This window comes from Nyctereutes procyonoides, unplaced genomic scaffold (assembly GCF_905146905.1).
Source record: "Nyctereutes procyonoides isolate TBG_1078 unplaced genomic scaffold, NYPRO_anot_genome, whole genome shotgun sequence".
In the NCBI taxonomy this organism is placed as follows: Eukaryota; Metazoa; Chordata; class Mammalia; order Carnivora; family Canidae; genus Nyctereutes; species Nyctereutes procyonoides.
Window position 1 is genome coordinate 15,392,136 of NW_026575125.1, and position 17,404 is coordinate 15,409,539.

The following is a 17,404-nucleotide window of genomic DNA, read 5'->3' on the forward strand; positions in this document are numbered from 1 at the left end:
GCAGGTGGCCCGTACGGTTTCCCGCCGTGCACGCCTAATCTGAGTCGCAAAACTCCAGGAAAAGCCATTTTCCCGCGGGGTTCCGGAGGCGGGGCTCCACTTTCCCAGGCGGACGCCCTCAAGTTCCCGCATCCCCGCCCGCCCGTGACGTGATGGCGCAACGAGCCCCCAGCGCCCGCCCCCTCTGGCGCCAACACCCAATGAGCGGCCGCGAACCTTTTTGGTGGGCGGGACACGCAACTGGGAGCCCGCTTGGTTGGCCTGCGGCCTGGCGCGGCGCGTGACGAATTTCCGTTTCGTCGGTCGTGCTGGAGTTAAGGCGTAGCGTCCGCTCCGGGCGCCTGAAGGAGACTTGGGAGATTTCGGGGCCGCGCCGCCTGTGTACTTGGGAGTCGCCTACGCCGCCGCCGCTGCCGGCAATCCATGAGGAAGATGCTCGCCGCTGTCTCCCGCGTGTTGTCGGGCGTCTCCCAGAAGCCGGTGAGGCAGCAGCATGGGCGGCCCGGGGTAGCGCGCGAGCGGGGTCGAGGCGGGGCCCGGGACCGAGGCGGGGCCCGACGCGGGAGTACGGCCGGGGCTTGGGGGCGCGCGGTGTGGTCCCTCTTAGGGCGCTGCGGAGCGGCCGGAGGGTAGCGGGCCTTTTGTTCTGCCTTCGCGCCTGGCACTCGGCTCCCGGCTCCGGGACTAGTGGCTGCTGGGCCCATCAGCAGCAAAAGGGGGGAGGGGAGCTCTACCAGGTCCACGGGGAGGTCAGCTGTGACTCCCGGCGCTGGCTACAGTAGGTGTGCTCCAGAAATGCCCGTTCATTTACTGCTGACAGAAAAGGGGGCCTGGGGCATCCACGAGTCCCCAGTTGATCCTGCCCATTCATTTGAAGTCTTCCTAATTTCGTTCTTCTTGACTAAGAGGCCACGTGGTGTGTTAAGAACGTGAACTTAGGAAACTGGTCCTGTTCAACACCTGCCTCACCATTTACTAGCTCTGTGAGCTTGGGCAGGTTTTTGTTTTAAATCTCCCTTGCTCGGTTTCCAGCTCTCTAAAGAGATAATACGAGTATTCACCCCAAGGAGTTGTCCTGAAGCTTAAACTCTTGACATGTATGTAAACCTTGCCAAATAGCGCCTGGTATATAGTAGGTGCCATCTGTGTTAGATGTTACTTCAGGGGCACCTGGGTGGCTTAGTGGTTGAGAGTCGGCCTTTGGCTCAGGTAGTGATCCCGGGGTCCTGGGATCAAGTTCCACATCAGGCTCCCCACGGGAAGCCTGCTTCTCCCTCTGCCTATGTCTCTGTCTTTCATGAATAAATAAAATCTTTTTTAAAAAATGTTATTTCAGTGCCCCCTTGGGTATACATTTGTGGAACACCTTCACCCAGCTCTGGAGGGTCATGCTCACCAGAAACCACCACCCCTCCTTTCCCTCAGTGTTGAGTTTTTCTTGGCAGTCACTTCCAAGAGCAGTCAAGCAGAACCCGGAGGAAATTGCCCTTCTTACACGCACACGCTTAGGGTAAAAGTAGCTAAAGAAAACAGCTTTGGTGCTTGGGAGAGTGGGGTTAGAGGTTAGCACTATTTATGGCTCCAGTTTTTAGATGTGCCTAAAGCCTTCGAGCATTTTGACCTCTAGGTATGGGGAGGTAGTATTACTGGGTAGAACTGTAGCCAAGCTTGACTTGCAGTTCAGGTTCTAGTAACTTCCAGGACTTTGTGGCAGTTCTGCTTACTGTGGGCAGAAATAATTGAAAGGTAGGAAGTATGCCCTTTTGGGAATCCCACTGACTGAAATAACTACACAACACAATTTGGGGGGAAAAAAAACACAATTTGGTTCATCAGTCATTAGCATTTAATTGCAACTAGATCCACCTAAAGGATAAGCTCATTTCAGTGTTATTTCTGTATATCGCATGATAGATCCAACATTTCTTGAGATCTTAATATGTGCCAGATGCTAGGCTATTTAATCTCCACAACTTCAGTTTTTAGTTGAATGTAAGTAATGGAAACAGGTGTTCAACTTTATATGAGAATCTTAGTTTTGTATCATGTTAAATTTAAAGGGTTGTAGTAGAAAGGAAAAACTTTGATAGAATTGGTGATCTACAGAAAAAAATTAGTGTGTGCGTTTCAAATTACTGTCATCTCTTTGTCCCTAGGAACAGAGAGAAGCCATTATTTAATATTAGAGGCTCATTTGCTCGGCTATCCAAAATATTTCTGGTTGTGTTTTTCAGTCCTCCAGCAATGCGTTGGCATGAAATGCAAATTGCACTTCATCTCCATAAAACTTTGGTCTCTTCAAAAAATCATATAATACTGCCCAAATCAAATAGAAATGAATTTTGAGGGCAGCCCAGGTGGCTCAGCGGTTTAGCGCTGCCTTCAGCCCAGGGCCTGATCCTGGAGACCTGGGATCGAGTCCCACATCAGGCTCCCTGCATGGAGCCTGCTTCTCCCTCTGCCTGTGTCTCTGCCTGCCTCTTTCTCTCTCTCTCTCTCCCCCTCCCCCCCTCGAATAAATAAATATTTTTTTAAAAATGAATTTTGAGGGATCCCTGGGTGGCGCAGCGGTTTGGCGCCTGCCTTTGGCCCAGGGCGCGATCCTGGAGACCCGGGATTGAATCCCATGTCGGGCTCCCGGTGCATGGAGCCTGCTTCTCCCTCTGCCTGTGTCTCTGCCTCTCTCTCTCTCTCTCTCTCTCTCTGTGACTATCATAAATAAATAAAAATTTTTAAAAATGAATTTTGAGTTCTAGTAATTTGTTAGCTGGATAAGATCAGAGTAGAATATAACTTCATTTAGTCAAAAATTGTTACTGAGAGAAAAGATTATTACAGCGGAAATGGATTCCTATGTATAACATTTCTTCTATTAGTATTTTAAAAATAACCATTAGATGCCTGGGTGGCTCAGCAGTTGAGCTTCCACCTTCAGCTCAGGGTGTGATCCCAGAGTACCGGGATTGAGTCCCACATCGGGCTTCCTGCATGGAGCCTGCTTCTCCCTCTGCCTGTGTCTCTTGCCCCTCTCTCTCTCTCTGTGTCTCTAATGAATAAATAAATAAAATCTTTAAAAAAAATAAAAACGATTAGAGACAGTGAAAGTGCAACATTTTCCCTTACGTTCTCTAAGATATTAAACATCTACTTTATACAATGAGTTTTTTAACAAATTCCTTAAACTTATTTGTATCACCTGTGCTTAGAAAGTAGTTGTTTCTGTCTTGATGGGAGTAACATCTGGTATGCTTACTTATTTTTAAAGACACTTTTGCAAATCAAAGTGTCAAACCCAGAATGGGAACTTGGCAATCTGTGGAATAAGAAACTTACCCAGTTCATGACAGTTTCAAGTGTGTTTCCTTTCATCTAACAATGATTTTTTAGCATTAAGGAGTACAGGTTCAAAAAGTAAAGTATTGGTCTCTGATGATTTTAAGATAAACACTTTGAACACTCTAAGTAGCCTGTGTTAACACAACTGAAACCTGATAAATAAGCACATTAGACCCAAGAGCCTGAAGTGCACTGAGCACTCTGGGGACATCTCATCAATAATTACAGTTTATGGAAACATGATTACCTGATTTGCTCTGTTGCAAGGATAGGGAGCTATTAAACTGGGTTTGGGCCCTCAGACACACATAATCTACAGTTAACAGATAATTCTTCAAAGTATTTTTCTGTGCCTTAGTATAATTAATGCCATATATGCAGGCAATAGGTAAAACAAAATAGCCAGAAAGAGGGGTGGCTCAAAGTAAGGAGCACTCTTTCACTGTCTAATATATAGTCTGTCATTGTTGGTTTCAACTTTAAGATCTTCTCAGTGGGTTTGGTCTCTAGTTTTATTTTTTATTTGAATTCCAGTTGACATACATTGTAATTTCAGGTGTACAATACAGTGTTTCAACAAGGTCTTTAGTTTTATTTATTTATTTAAAGATTTTATTTATTCATGAGAGACACAGGGAGAGGAGAAGCAGGCTCCATGCAGGGAGCCCAATGTGGGACTCGATCCCGGGACTCCAGGATCACGACCTGAGCTGAGGACAGATGCTTAATCGCTGAGCCACCCAGGCGTTCCTAGGTCTTTAGTTTTAAATATTTCTGAAAATTACAGTTTCTGTAGCTGTATTTGGAAATTTATTTTGTGTCACAATAAGTATTTTTGGCCCCACAACATAATTTGTTAATTGGTAAAAATAACAAGTCTGTTTCATGATTGCCAAACATCACCTTTAGTTTGTCACCTCACCTCCCCTTAACTTCTTTCTAAATTCCTCAATTTTCTTCACATATTCTTAGGTATATTAATGGACTCTGCCTCTAACGCATTTATTTCTAGTATTTAAGTATTTTTCCTACAGCAGTGTCATTGTCTTGGCTTTATCAGATAGTGGTATATTGGTGGGTGAAGAGACAAGTAGATAATATGTTTTTATACCCTGGCGGGGTATTTAGCAGGTCATTCTTAACCCTTCTCACCAAGATCAAGTCCAGTGCTAGAAGTTGGATGGTAAGGTAATACGCTGTAGGAACACATCAAAAGGACCTTTCATGGGATCTGAAGAATATGCTTCAAGTCTTCATAAAAAGAAGTTATGTCAGTTTATTTTTTTTTTAAGGATTTTATTTATTTATTTATTTATATGAGAGAGAGAGAGAGAGAGAGAGGCAGAGACATAGGCAGAGGGAGAAGCAGGCTCCACGCAGGGAGCCCGATGCGGGACTCCATCCCGGGACCTCAGGATCATGCCCTGGGCCGAAGGCTTAAGCGATGAGCCACCCAGGCGTCCCATTATGTCAGTTTATAATCAGTGTTTGAAAACATGGCACAATGTGACGGTACAGTAATTGTAATTGGTTAAGTGTTTTGCGGTCTAATCTGGACCTTAGCTGTCACGTAGAGTACCTCTGTTGTGAGCAGGTATTTTCAATTGAAACGGTGAAAGAGACATTTCCCCAGCTTTTTACCACCCAAGCGGTAGCAGCCACCCAAACATCAAGAAGGGAAAGCTGGTTGCAGAGAATCTCTCTACCTTCTGAGGCTTCTGGAGGAGCCTGTCCAAAATCTGAGCTGTTCAAATTATAAAATGTCCGTAGAGTCCATTGAGTATCTTTCTTTTGTCTTCTAGATTTCTCACTAACACATGTGTCTCATACTTTGAGTAGTTTAAAATATTTTTTTATGGAGCCATTTCATAGAGTAGTGGTTTGCCTGAAATAGGAATTGGATCATAGTTTTATATGAAGAATAATTCTGACAGTTTGTTCAATGTCTGGTTATGACTGCAAATAGCAGAAATAAAGCCCACAGGCTATCTAGGCTATCTCTTTAATTTGGCCACTAAAATTACTCTATTTTCACTGTAATTTCTTTGGAAACAAAATGCCCAAGAGGATGGGTTTGATTTTTGTCTCCCTTTCTCTTTTTGCTGTTACCCTTCAGAGGTGGGTATGATCATGGTTCATTGGCCAGAACATGGATTCATTTTGAAGGCAAGATCCCAACACCGTAAAGAGAATGGAGGGATAGACCTGTGAATATGTTGGGGCTTAGGAAAATTCCAGGATTGCATTCTGAGAACTGATTTATAATACCTGACAATAAAACATACTGATATATTTGTATATTTTGGTCTTTCAAGGCAAGCAGAGTGTTGGTGGCCTCCCGTAATTTTGCAAATGATGCTACATTTGAAATTAAGGTAAGAGGTGTTTTGCTTTGTATTAATAATTTTTCCACAGGTAAACATATTTACACAGTTTTACCTTTGGAATAGAACATTTTGATATTCATGCTTTTTCACCATTTTATTCTAAATGTTCTAGTGTCAGAGGTTCAAAGAAGTTTAGCAAAAATTAGAATTCACTCTTAGCAGCTGCTGTGTTTCGGGGAGGGGACAGGGTATGGGCTATAACAAAGACTTAATCTAAAATTTAGAATGTGTTTCAGTAAACCATTTCAATAAGAAGTTTCTTAGGGGTGCCTGGGTAGTGTGGTGAGTTGATTGGCTTCCTTTGGCTCAGGTCATGACCCAGGGGTCCATTGGGCTCCCTGCTCAGAGGGGAGTCGCTTCTTCCTCTCCCTCTGCCCCTTTCCCAGCTCATTCTCTCTCTCTCTCTCTCTCTCTCTCTCTCTCTCTCTCTCTCACACACACACACACACACACAAATAAACAAATAAATAAATAAATAAATCTTAAAATTTTCTTAGAATATTCCTTTCAAAGTTTGTCTTTCAGCCTGTAACTCATTTGACTTCCATGGGTTTTCAGTGAAAGTCATCTTAGATTTCTTGCCTCCAAAACTAGATCCTCTCACATAATGAGCTTTATGATGAAAGGAGTCAGAAGTAATATGCAGCATTTCTTATGTGCTCCTCTGCTGGTTTTTGAGTTAAATATTACTGCAATAAGATATTAGATCTCTAAGTGGGTGGTCAGTGTTTACATTGCAGTAACTGGAAGTTAACTGATTCCATTTCAGAAATGCGATCTTCACCGGCTAGAAGAGGGCCCTCCTATCACCACAGTGCTCACCAGGGAGGATGGGCTCAGGTACTATAGGATGATGCAGACTGTTCGCCGAATGGAGTTAAAGGCAGATCAGCTGTATAAACAGAAAATTATTCGTGGTTTCTGTCACTTGTGTGATGGTCAGGTGAGTGGTGGTTTTGTAATAAAACAATGTTAGATGTAGGAGTTTAAGTATGGTTTGTATTTACTGGTTTTTACCCTGCCTTATGCCTCTGAAGGATTTGAGGCCTGCCTGTCAGAATAAAGATGAGCATGCTGAGGCCTGCTACGAAGCTCATACTAAGGAATTCATGCACACGTCCCATTGCTGGTGTCTTGCACCTTGATGACTTTGTGATCACCTATAGTGCATATACTCATGGGGGAAAGGGTTTTTCACTTTGTGTTTTGTTTTGTGGGTTTAGGCCAAGGGTTACGAATTAAAATGCCTATGGGGACCAGCTGGGTAGAATAAATTAGTGAAGAAAGTGGGACTGGTAGTGAACTGGATGGAGTGGGCCAGGCCCTTCCCACTAGGGGACACCATAATTTGGTTCCAGCCAGTTGGTGCCATATGGAAATACAGGGTTAATGCTTCCTGTTGGTCCTTCAAGAGAGGACAGAAGTGTTGATTTTCATATGAAATTCCCCTAATATTAATGTTCCCCCCAAATTAACATTTAATATTCAGGATTTTTCTCCAAATCACTGCATGGGCTTGAAATAGTACATCTATGGATTATTAATTTGTAGCTTCTGGCTTGAGCTTTACCCTCTATTCTGTTTGCAGTGAAAAATCAAGCTCCTTTTGTGCTTATTAAGAGTTCTACTAGGCTAAATTTTCATAATAGTCTAAGGATTTTGTCTAGAAATGTGTATTGTATTGATTCATTGCTGCTTCTTCCTTTAATGTAGGAAGCTTGTTGTGTGGGCCTGGAGGCTGGCATAAATCCCACAGACCATCTTATCACAGCCTATCGGGCTCATGGCTTTACCTTTACTCGTGGCCTTTCTGTCAGAGAAATTCTCGCAGAGCTTACAGGTTTGCTATTGATTTTTCAAAAAGGGGAAATCAGTGAAATAAATTTGCAGATCTCTCATATTAAGATGCTATTACAACTTAATTAAAACGGTTTTGAGTTAAAAAAAAAATCTCTCTCTTTTGGTTCTCTGTTACCTCTGTTGTGCTTTTGAGTAAACTTACCATTTTTTAGGTCATTTGGCCTTTAGGTAAAAGTTTAAAAATGTTAGCTTTGTAAAATCGTAATACTGTTTGTCACTCAAGCATGCCAGTAGAAATTAGCAGTCATAGAAAGTAAGTGGAGTAGGAGTATTTCATTGTATGCAATTTAAATTCTAGGAAGCTTTTTAATATTCCCTTTGCCCCCCTTGACTCTTGAACTGTTCAGTGTACCAATGTAGGATAAATCGGAAGATGTTTGTAACTAGCACCAAAAAAAAAAGGGGGGGGCCCAGGGTACCATGCTGATGTTTAAAGGAAACCCCATGGTCAAGGAGCTGGGAAGGTCAAAGACATTGGCCTGGATTGACCTTCATTCAAGGACTGGGAGATAAGGGTGGAGTATATATTTGCCTAGAGGGATGGGTGCTTATAGAGTTGAACTAACCTGTGAGTTCTAGTGGTTGATGAGCCTCTAAGTAGATACTTGGGGTGTGGTTTTCTTTTGTTTATTTGCTTTCTGATGTGTATGTGCACATGCTGCCATTTGTAGGACGAAGAGGAGGTTGTGCTAAAGGAAAAGGTGGATCGATGCATATGTATGCCAAGAACTTCTATGGGGGTAATGGCATTGTTGGAGCTCAGGTAATCCATGACAAGGATGAGGGGATTGCATGCTTTCCTAGATCTGGCCCTGGATCATGTCTTAACATCTCATCCCCCAGAGAACTTCCCTCTGAAATATTTTAGTACTTTGGAGGCTGAGTGGACTTTAAAAGACCTATTGCTTCATAGCCTACCATTTTATCAGTTAATAAATAGATTTGGATAGTGATTTAAAATTCTCTTAGGTGTTTAGTTTTATATGTAAGCAAGAGCCCCTAGCAGCGGCCTGTACCTTTATTATATTTAAGTACATTGATTGCTTTGTCACATCCGCTTAGGCCTTCCTCTCCCTGCTGTAGACTGCGGTTGAAGGTCTCTGAGGAGGAAAGGCAGGTGATCAGGATCTTAGGGGCCACATTAGACATCACTTCAGCTTTTGTGGTTATGTAGTCCTTTTTGTTCTCATCAGTTAGTGAATAATGAAGTATCAGCCTGGGTGTGATATGTAAGTGATGAATCACTAAATTCTCCTGAAACCAATATGATGCTCTGTTAATTAACTAGAATTTGGGCAATCACTGGTGGCTCAGTGGTTTAGCACCTGCCTTTGGCCCAGGGCGTGATCCTGGAGACCCGGGATTGAGTTCCACGTCGAGCTCCCTGCCCTGCATAGAGCCTGCTTCTCCCTCTGCCTGTGTTTCTCTCTCTGTGTCTCTCATGAATAAATAAAATCTTAAAAAAAAAAAACTCGAAGAAGTAACAACATAAAATTATAACTAGATTGTTTGGCTCACTTTGTAATGTGACTTTGCTGTATGTTAAAAAAGTTTCATATTTTAGCTCTTTAGTCATTGAATCTTTACAGAAGTGTTATTTAATGGTTGAAATAGAAGAATTATTCATGTTGCTTTACTAGTTTGATTATAATATTAGGGGTGGGGTAGAGAGTTTCTAGTGACAGTGTAATTTCTGTTTTAAAAGTTCTGGTGAGAACTTGAAATGCAGAGCATTAATTTCTCCCCTCATGGATTTCTGTGGTTCTTTTCTTGGTTGTCCTTAATATTAGGTGCCCTTGGGAGCAGGAATTGCTTTGGCCTGTAAGTATAATGGAAAGGATGAGGTCTGTTTGACTTTATATGGCGATGGTGCTGCTAATCAGGTGAGTATGTGTCTCTTGACTTTGCAATAACCATTGCAGTTTTATCTCCAAAGTGTTGAGTAGTCAGAGTTCATTTGTAGCGAAGTAGTCTATTGCCTAGTAGTTGAAGTAGTCATATCGGGGCAAGCTAGAATTTGGTTTTATGGCCAGATTACAGGTATACTTTGTGGCACGTTGCACAAGTGCTTCATACAGGTGCACACCCAGGAAGGAGCTCTCCTTTTCCTCCAGCTCAGTGCTTCACAAACACTCTGTGGGTGAAGGACCTTTTTCCAATTTAACCCAGTGCAGACTTGTTCTTATACCAATCCTGTAATGTACATACTCCTTCTCTTGGAGGGCATGGCATTGTCTCATGGTTTCTGAGCCCTGACTCTTTCTATACTTTTCCTGTGATGGTCGGAGTCCTCACCATTCCACAGACAACACTCTGAGGCCCTGCTCTGGATGCTGATTCTCAGTCATTGGTTCACTCTGGTTGTCCAGTGGGTCTCCTAGGATTTATAACAAAGCATAAAACTAGGTAGTCACAAAGTTTTACATGTTTCTCTTTTCCTACTATATTCTACACCACTGCCTTGGCCCAACCGAAACAAGTGGTGGAATTTGGTTTGTCACTTCCTTCGGTTGCAAAAAGAGATGATGCTTGCCGTTTCTTCCTCCCTCACCAACACACTCCTTTGCCTCAAAAGCTCCGCTGTGGAAGATGAAGGAAGCTTTTCATGTTTTATGAAAGGTCTCGTGCCAGGGAGAGCAGCAGCTTTTGGGGACGATGAAGAAGTCTAGAGAAAAGTAGCAAAATGAAACCACTTGAACTTTTTATACATACTTCCAGGGTCAGATATTTGAAGCTTACAACATGGCAGCTTTGTGGAAATTGCCGTGTATCTTCATCTGTGAGAATAACCGCTACGGAATGGGAACGTCTGTTGAGAGAGCAGCAGCCAGCACTGATTACTACAAGAGAGGCGACTTCATTCCTGGGCTGCGGGTAAGGGCGCCTGGTGTGCAGCCGGGACTACCCCTTCGCAGCGTGATAGCTCTGTGTGGGTCCTTGACAGTCCCAGACACACGCAGGCGTTCTCTGTTCATAGCGTGTGAATGGGTCCTGTAAAATTGGTTTGACACAGTTTGATTTATGCTCTGCCCTTTCTGTGTATGAACAGGTAGATGGAATGGATGTCTTGTGTGTCCGGGAGGCAACAAGGTTTGCAGCCGCCTACTGTAGATCTGGAAAGGTAAGACTCAACCCTCTGGGCTAGAGATGTCCATTGACATTTATCTTAAAAGAATGTCTCCCATGTGTCTATTGTAGCTCTTCAGGGGTTGCTGGTAATTAGTTGTGTAGAAGGCAGGAGCAGAGTCCAGTGAATTGGGTCCCTTTGTAAATACTGTGGTCTTAATAGCTTACCTCTTAGGAAACATCCCACATTGCCCCTGTTTGGGGTGAATCTTTCCTCTTGAGTGCTTCCTCAGCATTTTGCCTTGTGGTTTGGTTATGTGCCTCCAACCTCTACCCACCCACCCCCACCTGCCACCCTGTTAATCATAATAAGCCCCTTGAGTGAGCATATTGGGGACCCCCCTCCCAGTGCTCAGCACAGAACTTTGCTGGGATAATAGGCATTCAGTGTAAGCTCATCTTCCATAATTTAAATATTACGGTTAAAGTATGTAATCTTCACCTTGCTGTTTCAGTCCTGAGAATCTGGACCTTTCAGGTAGAGCAGTAGAGGGAGAAGGGAACAGTGAGGTTGGCTTAGATGCCAGCAGAGCAAGTGGAAAGGATGATGTTCTCCCTGAATTGGTGTTCACAGCCCAGAAAGCATGCCCCTAGGGTTTACCTTTCCGTGACACCCCTGTGTGGGAAGACTGGGCTACCAGTGATGCAAATGGGGAACGAGGGTGGAGCAGGGAGGGAAATGTGGGGGTGCTGCACATGAGAACAGAGGAATGAAATCAGGTATGGCTGAGGTGGCAGTGAGCTCAGCAGTCTACGTCGGGACTCCAAGACTAGAGAGGTATAGACTTGAGCGGTGGATATCATTCCCCTCTTCCTGAAAGAACATGTGGAATACAAACTTAATGTGGAAACAGGATCACTGGTTTATAGTGTTGACTTTATTTTATAATTTTATATATACTGGTTTATATGTGTTGACTTTCTCAGCCTCATCTTGGAATTAGGGGAGAGTCTAGAAACCCCCTTAGTCTAGCCCACTGTGTTTTCCAATAGCTCCTGGGTGGCGTGGAACAGAAAAATAGGTGAAAAATAAATCCTTATTGAGGGATTGACCTGGGTCAGGTGATGCAGTAAGCACTTATGTGTGAACCAACATAACCCCTGAGTTAGGTCCCTCATCTGTACAATAACTAAGGCACAGAGCAGTTTAAGGGTGCGTAGCTACTATACATGACAGCCCAGATTGGATCCCAGGCTCTTGGACTGAGAGCTGGGCCTCTCCCTTTGCGCCCCACCCCCAACTACTACACCACACTGCCCAGGGATCCTAGATCCACCCTCTTCCCCTCAGTGTTCAAAGCTATCTTCTGGAAGGGGGCTAGTGAAGGAGGAGCAAACTGTCCTGGGTGTGGTCGGGCTGGCCAGCCGAGTCCTGGGGTTAATCATCACGTGTTGTCTGTTACCACCAACGTTGTTACACACTAGCCGCATCTGTGCAGGATTGGTTGTCAGCCCTTATAGGTGAGGTGGAGATTGACCTACCCAGCCTAGTTTTAATTCTCCCTTCCACACTTTCCAGCACATCTAGAGGTCTACTTTTAGTCGTATTCTGTGGGATTTTGTATTGTATGTTTCTGTACCTTTTTAAAAGAATCCAGATGCTTGTAGATCATTCATATGTGCCTGAGGGGGAAAAACTAGCTTTATTGGCCGTGAAGATAAAAACCATCCCCTTCCTTGCTGTCATACCTGCTTTCTAATGGGTTTTTCTGGATTAAATCTCAGCTGTTTTATAGGATTATTCTATGTCAAAGGCAGTGCTGATGAAATAATATCAGTGGGCTCTAGAACATGCTGAATGCCTTTTTGATTCAGAAACTAAGTTCTTGCGGTGCCTGGGTAGCTCAGTGGTCTGCCTTTGGCTCGGGTCATGATCTTGGGGTCCCCGCCCCTCTCTCTCGTGAATAATTAAAATCTTAAAAAAAATAAAAAGCAACTAAGTTCCATATAAATTAGAAGGATGAAACATGGAGTACATACAGGTATCAGAAAGGAGAACATAATTCTTAAGTCAGCTAATAGGAAATTCTTGACAACTCAGCCAACTTATAGAAAATCCAATGAGAATATCTTTGATTCTGAAAGGATGTGCTGTGCTCATCGTCTCACTGGGTTCTGTTTTAGGGGCCCATATTGATGGAGCTACAGACTTACCGTTACCATGGACACAGCATGAGCGACCCTGGTGTCAGGTATGGTCATGGGAAATCTGGGTGTGGTGTCCCTGGGTGGGTGGGCTTTGTATGGTGCTACTCATATGAAAAAGCAAAGCATTTCAACATTTACTTTGGAAGCCAGACACCAGTGGGCTTCGTGCGGTGAATTTGTTGGTATCGAGTAATTATTTGAGTCTTTGCCTGGAAGCATTCTGAAAATCCTTATCTGTAGTATGTACATGTTAGCATGAGCAGTAATGAATTGCAGAGAAGGGGGCACCTGGCTGACTTAGAGGGGAGAGCATGTGACTTGGGATTTGTGATGTTATGGGTAGAAGTTACTTTACAGAGAGAAACTGTTGGATAAAACAGGCCAATGGTATAGCATATATATATATATTTAGGGACATATAGCTTTTGTAGGCATTACCCGAATATAGAGTTGAAATGTGAAAACCTGGCTGGTATGGAGTGAGGCCACCTGGCACGTGGGATATTCAACATATTGAAATCAATCGGTCAAAAAAAAGGTAAGTTACATTAGGAAGATAGTTTTACTTGCCACTTAGTGACCCTGGCATGTAATGCTGCCATCCCAGAGCGTGACAGAGTTAAAAGTAGTAGATTTAGTCAGTAAGCCCTAACAAGCCTGGGAGTAGATTGGTATTCTAAGAGAAATGTTATAAAGAACAACTTAGATGGAAAAATGTACTTGGTATTTAGTGGTGGTTGGAAGATACAAGACAAGGATGTATGTACAGTTGACCCTTGAGCAACACAGGTTTCAACAACATGGGCCCACAGACCCAGGGATTTTCTTTTTTCATTTCTCTTGACTATAACATTTCTTTCCAACTTATGTTAAGAGCACACTATAGACTAATACATGGAAGTAACATACAAAATACGTGTTAATCAAGTGTTATTCATAAGACTTGTTTTTCGGGAGTCAACATTTGCAGATTTTCAACTGTGTGTATGGGCAGTTGGCACTCTTAACTGACCCTTGAACACCGTGGGGCTTCTTTTCTAGAATCAGGAATTGGAAAACCTGTGCAAGTGTTCACTGGCCTCACTTCTCTGGGCTCCTAAAGCCTGATTTCCTGCTTGGTATTCTGCTACCTGCCAGTGACGTGAGAGGGCACAGGCAGTGGCTCTACCACTTCCTTTAGATCCTACATCTGGATCAAAAAAGCAAATAAAAGCTTGGCCCCTCCTCTTCAGAACACCTGAGAAGCCAGGGGAATCGCCAGGGTAGAGTTTTCCATGAAAGATACTAAAATGTTAGAGGCGGAGTTCTTGTATCCTATGTGCACCCTCCCCCGGTGACCACTCCGTGTCCGAAGCCCACGTCTGAGTCAACAACTGTCTTAGCTGTACTGGAGCTGTCCTTACCTACTGTTTGTCTTCCTGTAGTTACCGTACACGAGAGGAGATTCAGGAAGTAAGAAGTAAGAGCGACCCTATCATGCTTCTCAAGGATAGAATGGTGAACAGCAACCTGGCCAGTGTCGAGGAACTAAAGGTAGGCTCGCCTTTTCCAGCAACTAGTTTTTTTTGCACCCAGAGAGCTGCCTGGGTCAGTGGGAAAGTATGGGTCAGTCATATTCGCAAAACCTTGAAACCCAGGAGCAGTTTTTTCCTAAAAATATACTTTGGATGTTCGGTTCATAAAGAGCACCTGTTAGTACTTCTATTCCTAGGAGAGTTCTAGTTGTACTAGCAACCTGTTCCAAGTAGACCTGGCTTGTATCTATGCTGCTGTTTACTCAGTAACCTCCTGAACTATAATCTGATTTATAGGAAATTGATGTTGAAGTGAGGAAGGAAATTGAGGATGCTGCCCAGTTTGCCACTGCTGATCCAGAACCGCCTTTGGAAGAACTAGGCTATCACATTTACAGCAGCGATCCGCCTTTTGAAGTTCGGGGTGCAAATCAGTGGATCAAGTTTAAGTCCATCAGTTAATAATCAGTTAATAATAGGTAGTTACACCTCTAAGGGCCTCTGTGTTCTCAAATTTGTTAAGGAAGAAAAACCCGTAAAAAGAATATAGGCTAAGGTAGTAATTGCATGTGTTTTGTACAACTGTACAACAGTGTTGCATTAAAAGATGTTACTGCACGCTTAGTGTGAATATTATATAAGGTTATTTTAGATTCAGATTTTTCCTTAAAATAGTTCTATTCCTTTTAATAACTGAAAAATAGTATACAACTAAATCAAAAGCCATTCATTCCTATGTTTGAGGGGAGTGGGATCATTCCCTTGACCCTTGGCAAGGGCCCCTGTGCCTCACCTAACAGCAAATACTACATGCACACCCTCAGTGTGCGTGTGGGAGCTAAAGCCTCTTCACACTGACCATCATTTTTCAGTAAAAGTGTATTATCTCCAGGCAGGGAGGTAGGAGGACAATTCCATTTTTATTTTTTTAAGGATTTTATTTTTAAGTAATCTCTACACCCAGCATGGGGCTCGAACTCCCAACTCTGAGATCAAGACTCGAATGCTCCATCAGCTGAGCCAGCTAGGTGCCCCAACAATGCCAGTTTTAAATAAGACCATAATCATTTCAAAGGCCAAATAACTTAGTTTTCTTCATTTATACATTAAATACAAAGCTATTTTCTTAATAGTTTTCTATTTACATTCATATCAAACATTAAATACAAGGCATATTCTTAAGTACAATGCCAGTTTATAGTAAGCTATGGTCTAAAACAGTGAGGCCCAGCCTGTTACTTTAGGGTGTATATTGAAATTTGTTTAAAAGATTCCATAATATTCTGGGATGTCAAATTAGAGTTCAGCCACTGTTCTCACAATACGTAAGTTCTACTCACCTTTAAAACATGTTGGTAAGAGATTTAAAAAGCTCATCCCATTTCAGCAATTCTTTAAAACTTCAAACTCTTAAATAACGGGGTTTTCCTTATGTAAACTTAGTGGAATTATATTAAGAAGGATGTCAGCTCTTCGCTCCCTCTGTCCCCTGGCCTAAGCCGACCGGTTCAGCCTCATCTCGGGTGGCCGGAGACCCCTGAGCCCTTCTGTACTGGCAGACTGCTGTCCAGAGCCGGCAGAGGCAACCGCCACTAGGAGACAAATAAGGCTGCTTTAGAGTCATAAGCACACCACCGAGTACTTCTTTAGGAGCTCTTAAGCTACAGTGTTCAACTCTAGCAACTCTAGACCTGTCTAGATTGCCAAAATGCAGTTCCTCGCTTAACTAGAGGTCTTTCCTCTTGTATTTGGGCTCCAGTAGGAGGGCCAGGTGGCTCTGCGGAGCAGGCTGAGGAAGGAGGGGCTGGAGAGAGCTCTGGGGTTTCACCTCCCACTGGTACCCAACTCTACCCTAAGGAAACTCTGGAGTGAGAGAGGAGGTTGGGTAGTTGGTTTTCTGACTAAGCCATAGCCATACATAGGAAGGAGAATTTATTTCAGTGAAGGAGTAAAGTGACCACCACTTTGTTTTCTACTGATTTAAAAGCACAATCACATGAAAAAAGTCATTTTCTATTACAGTGTTTTGAAGCCATTCTTACCGTAGTCTAAGGTGTCTTAGATCTTCCCTAGTGATGTCATTAAGAATATCAGAAAGGGTATAACCTTCTTCAACAATCTGAAACAAAAATCGAATACAGAAGAGCTAAGCTGCTTTGTAAGAAGGGCATAGGAATGCTTTGTTAGAAATTTACCTTTTCTATCGTACTCGAATCTGCTCCTTGCAGTTGTAACCAGTCCACAAGCTCTTTATCAGTTTTCTGCTCCTGAGACCCAGGAGGGGATGCTGAATTCTCTGTAGTATCTGCAACGATGTGAGATGTATTTTGTTGTATGTTAATGTTTAAAACTCTTCAAAAGTAACAAGTTGGATGAAATAAACTATTACACAACATAAAGGTGATTTGAAAGAAAATGAATTAAACCTGTGTGAACTGGGGATCCCTGGGTGGCGCAGCGGTTTGGCGCCTGCCTTTGGCCCAGGGCGCGATCCTGGAGACCCGGGATCGAATCCCACGTCGGGCTCCCGGTGCATGGAGCCTGCTTCTCCCTCTGCCTATGTCTCTGCCCCCCGCCCGTGTGTGTGTGTGTGTGTGTGTGTGTGTGTGTCTATCATAAATAAATAAATAATTTAAAAAAAAAACAAAACTGTGTGAACTGTTCTAATCCATACTACACAACACTCCCTAGATGGTGGATTCACTTCCCAGAGATTAAAGGGACCACAGGTAAGGGTGAGGTTACTTGCGAATCTGATATGCTTACTATCTGTCTACCACCTTAAAAAATAAAGATTTTATTTATTTATTCATGAGAGGCAGAGACACAGGTAGAGGGAGAAGCAGGCTCCATGCAGGGAGCCTGACGCAGGACTCATCCCAGGACTCCAGGATCATGCCCTGAGTTGAAGGCAGACGCTTAACTGCTGAGCCACCCTGGCATCCCTCTGTCTGCCACTTTAAATGCTTATTACAGTCCGTAAAATGCCTTTTGTAAGGAATATCATCCTTAACTGCACTGGAAATCAAATGA

General features: G+C 43.3%; 2 protein-coding genes across 2 annotated transcripts in view; one reads left to right on the forward strand and one right to left on the reverse strand.

Moving 5' to 3' along the window:
* The first annotated feature begins 300 nt into the window (after window positions 1-300).
* Window positions 301-14,989, forward strand: PDHA1 (pyruvate dehydrogenase E1 subunit alpha 1). The gene is made up of 11 exons (XM_055337561.1): window positions 301-480; window positions 5,652-5,711; window positions 6,493-6,666; window positions 7,437-7,563; window positions 8,255-8,346; window positions 9,374-9,466; window positions 10,302-10,457; window positions 10,633-10,704; window positions 12,834-12,901; window positions 14,282-14,390; window positions 14,669-14,989. Exons 1-11 carry the CDS (start codon window positions 424-426, stop codon window positions 14,831-14,833), a joined length of 1,173 nt encoding a protein of 390 aa, XP_055193536.1. The 5' UTR covers window positions 301-423; the 3' UTR covers window positions 14,834-14,989.
* An 847-nt stretch (window positions 14,990-15,836) lies between these two features.
* The window catches only part of MAP3K15 (mitogen-activated protein kinase kinase kinase 15), a 115,089-nt gene continuing 113,521 nt past the window's right edge, over window positions 15,837-17,404 (reverse strand). The window contains exons 27-29 of the mRNA XM_055337563.1: window positions 16,567-16,676; window positions 16,414-16,490; window positions 15,837-15,963 (exon numbers count right to left, since the gene is read on the reverse strand). Of these exons, the coding sequence (XP_055193538.1) occupies window positions 15,837-15,963; window positions 16,414-16,490; window positions 16,567-16,676 (314 nt within the window). The remainder of the gene's footprint in view (window positions 15,964-16,413; window positions 16,491-16,566; window positions 16,677-17,404) is intronic.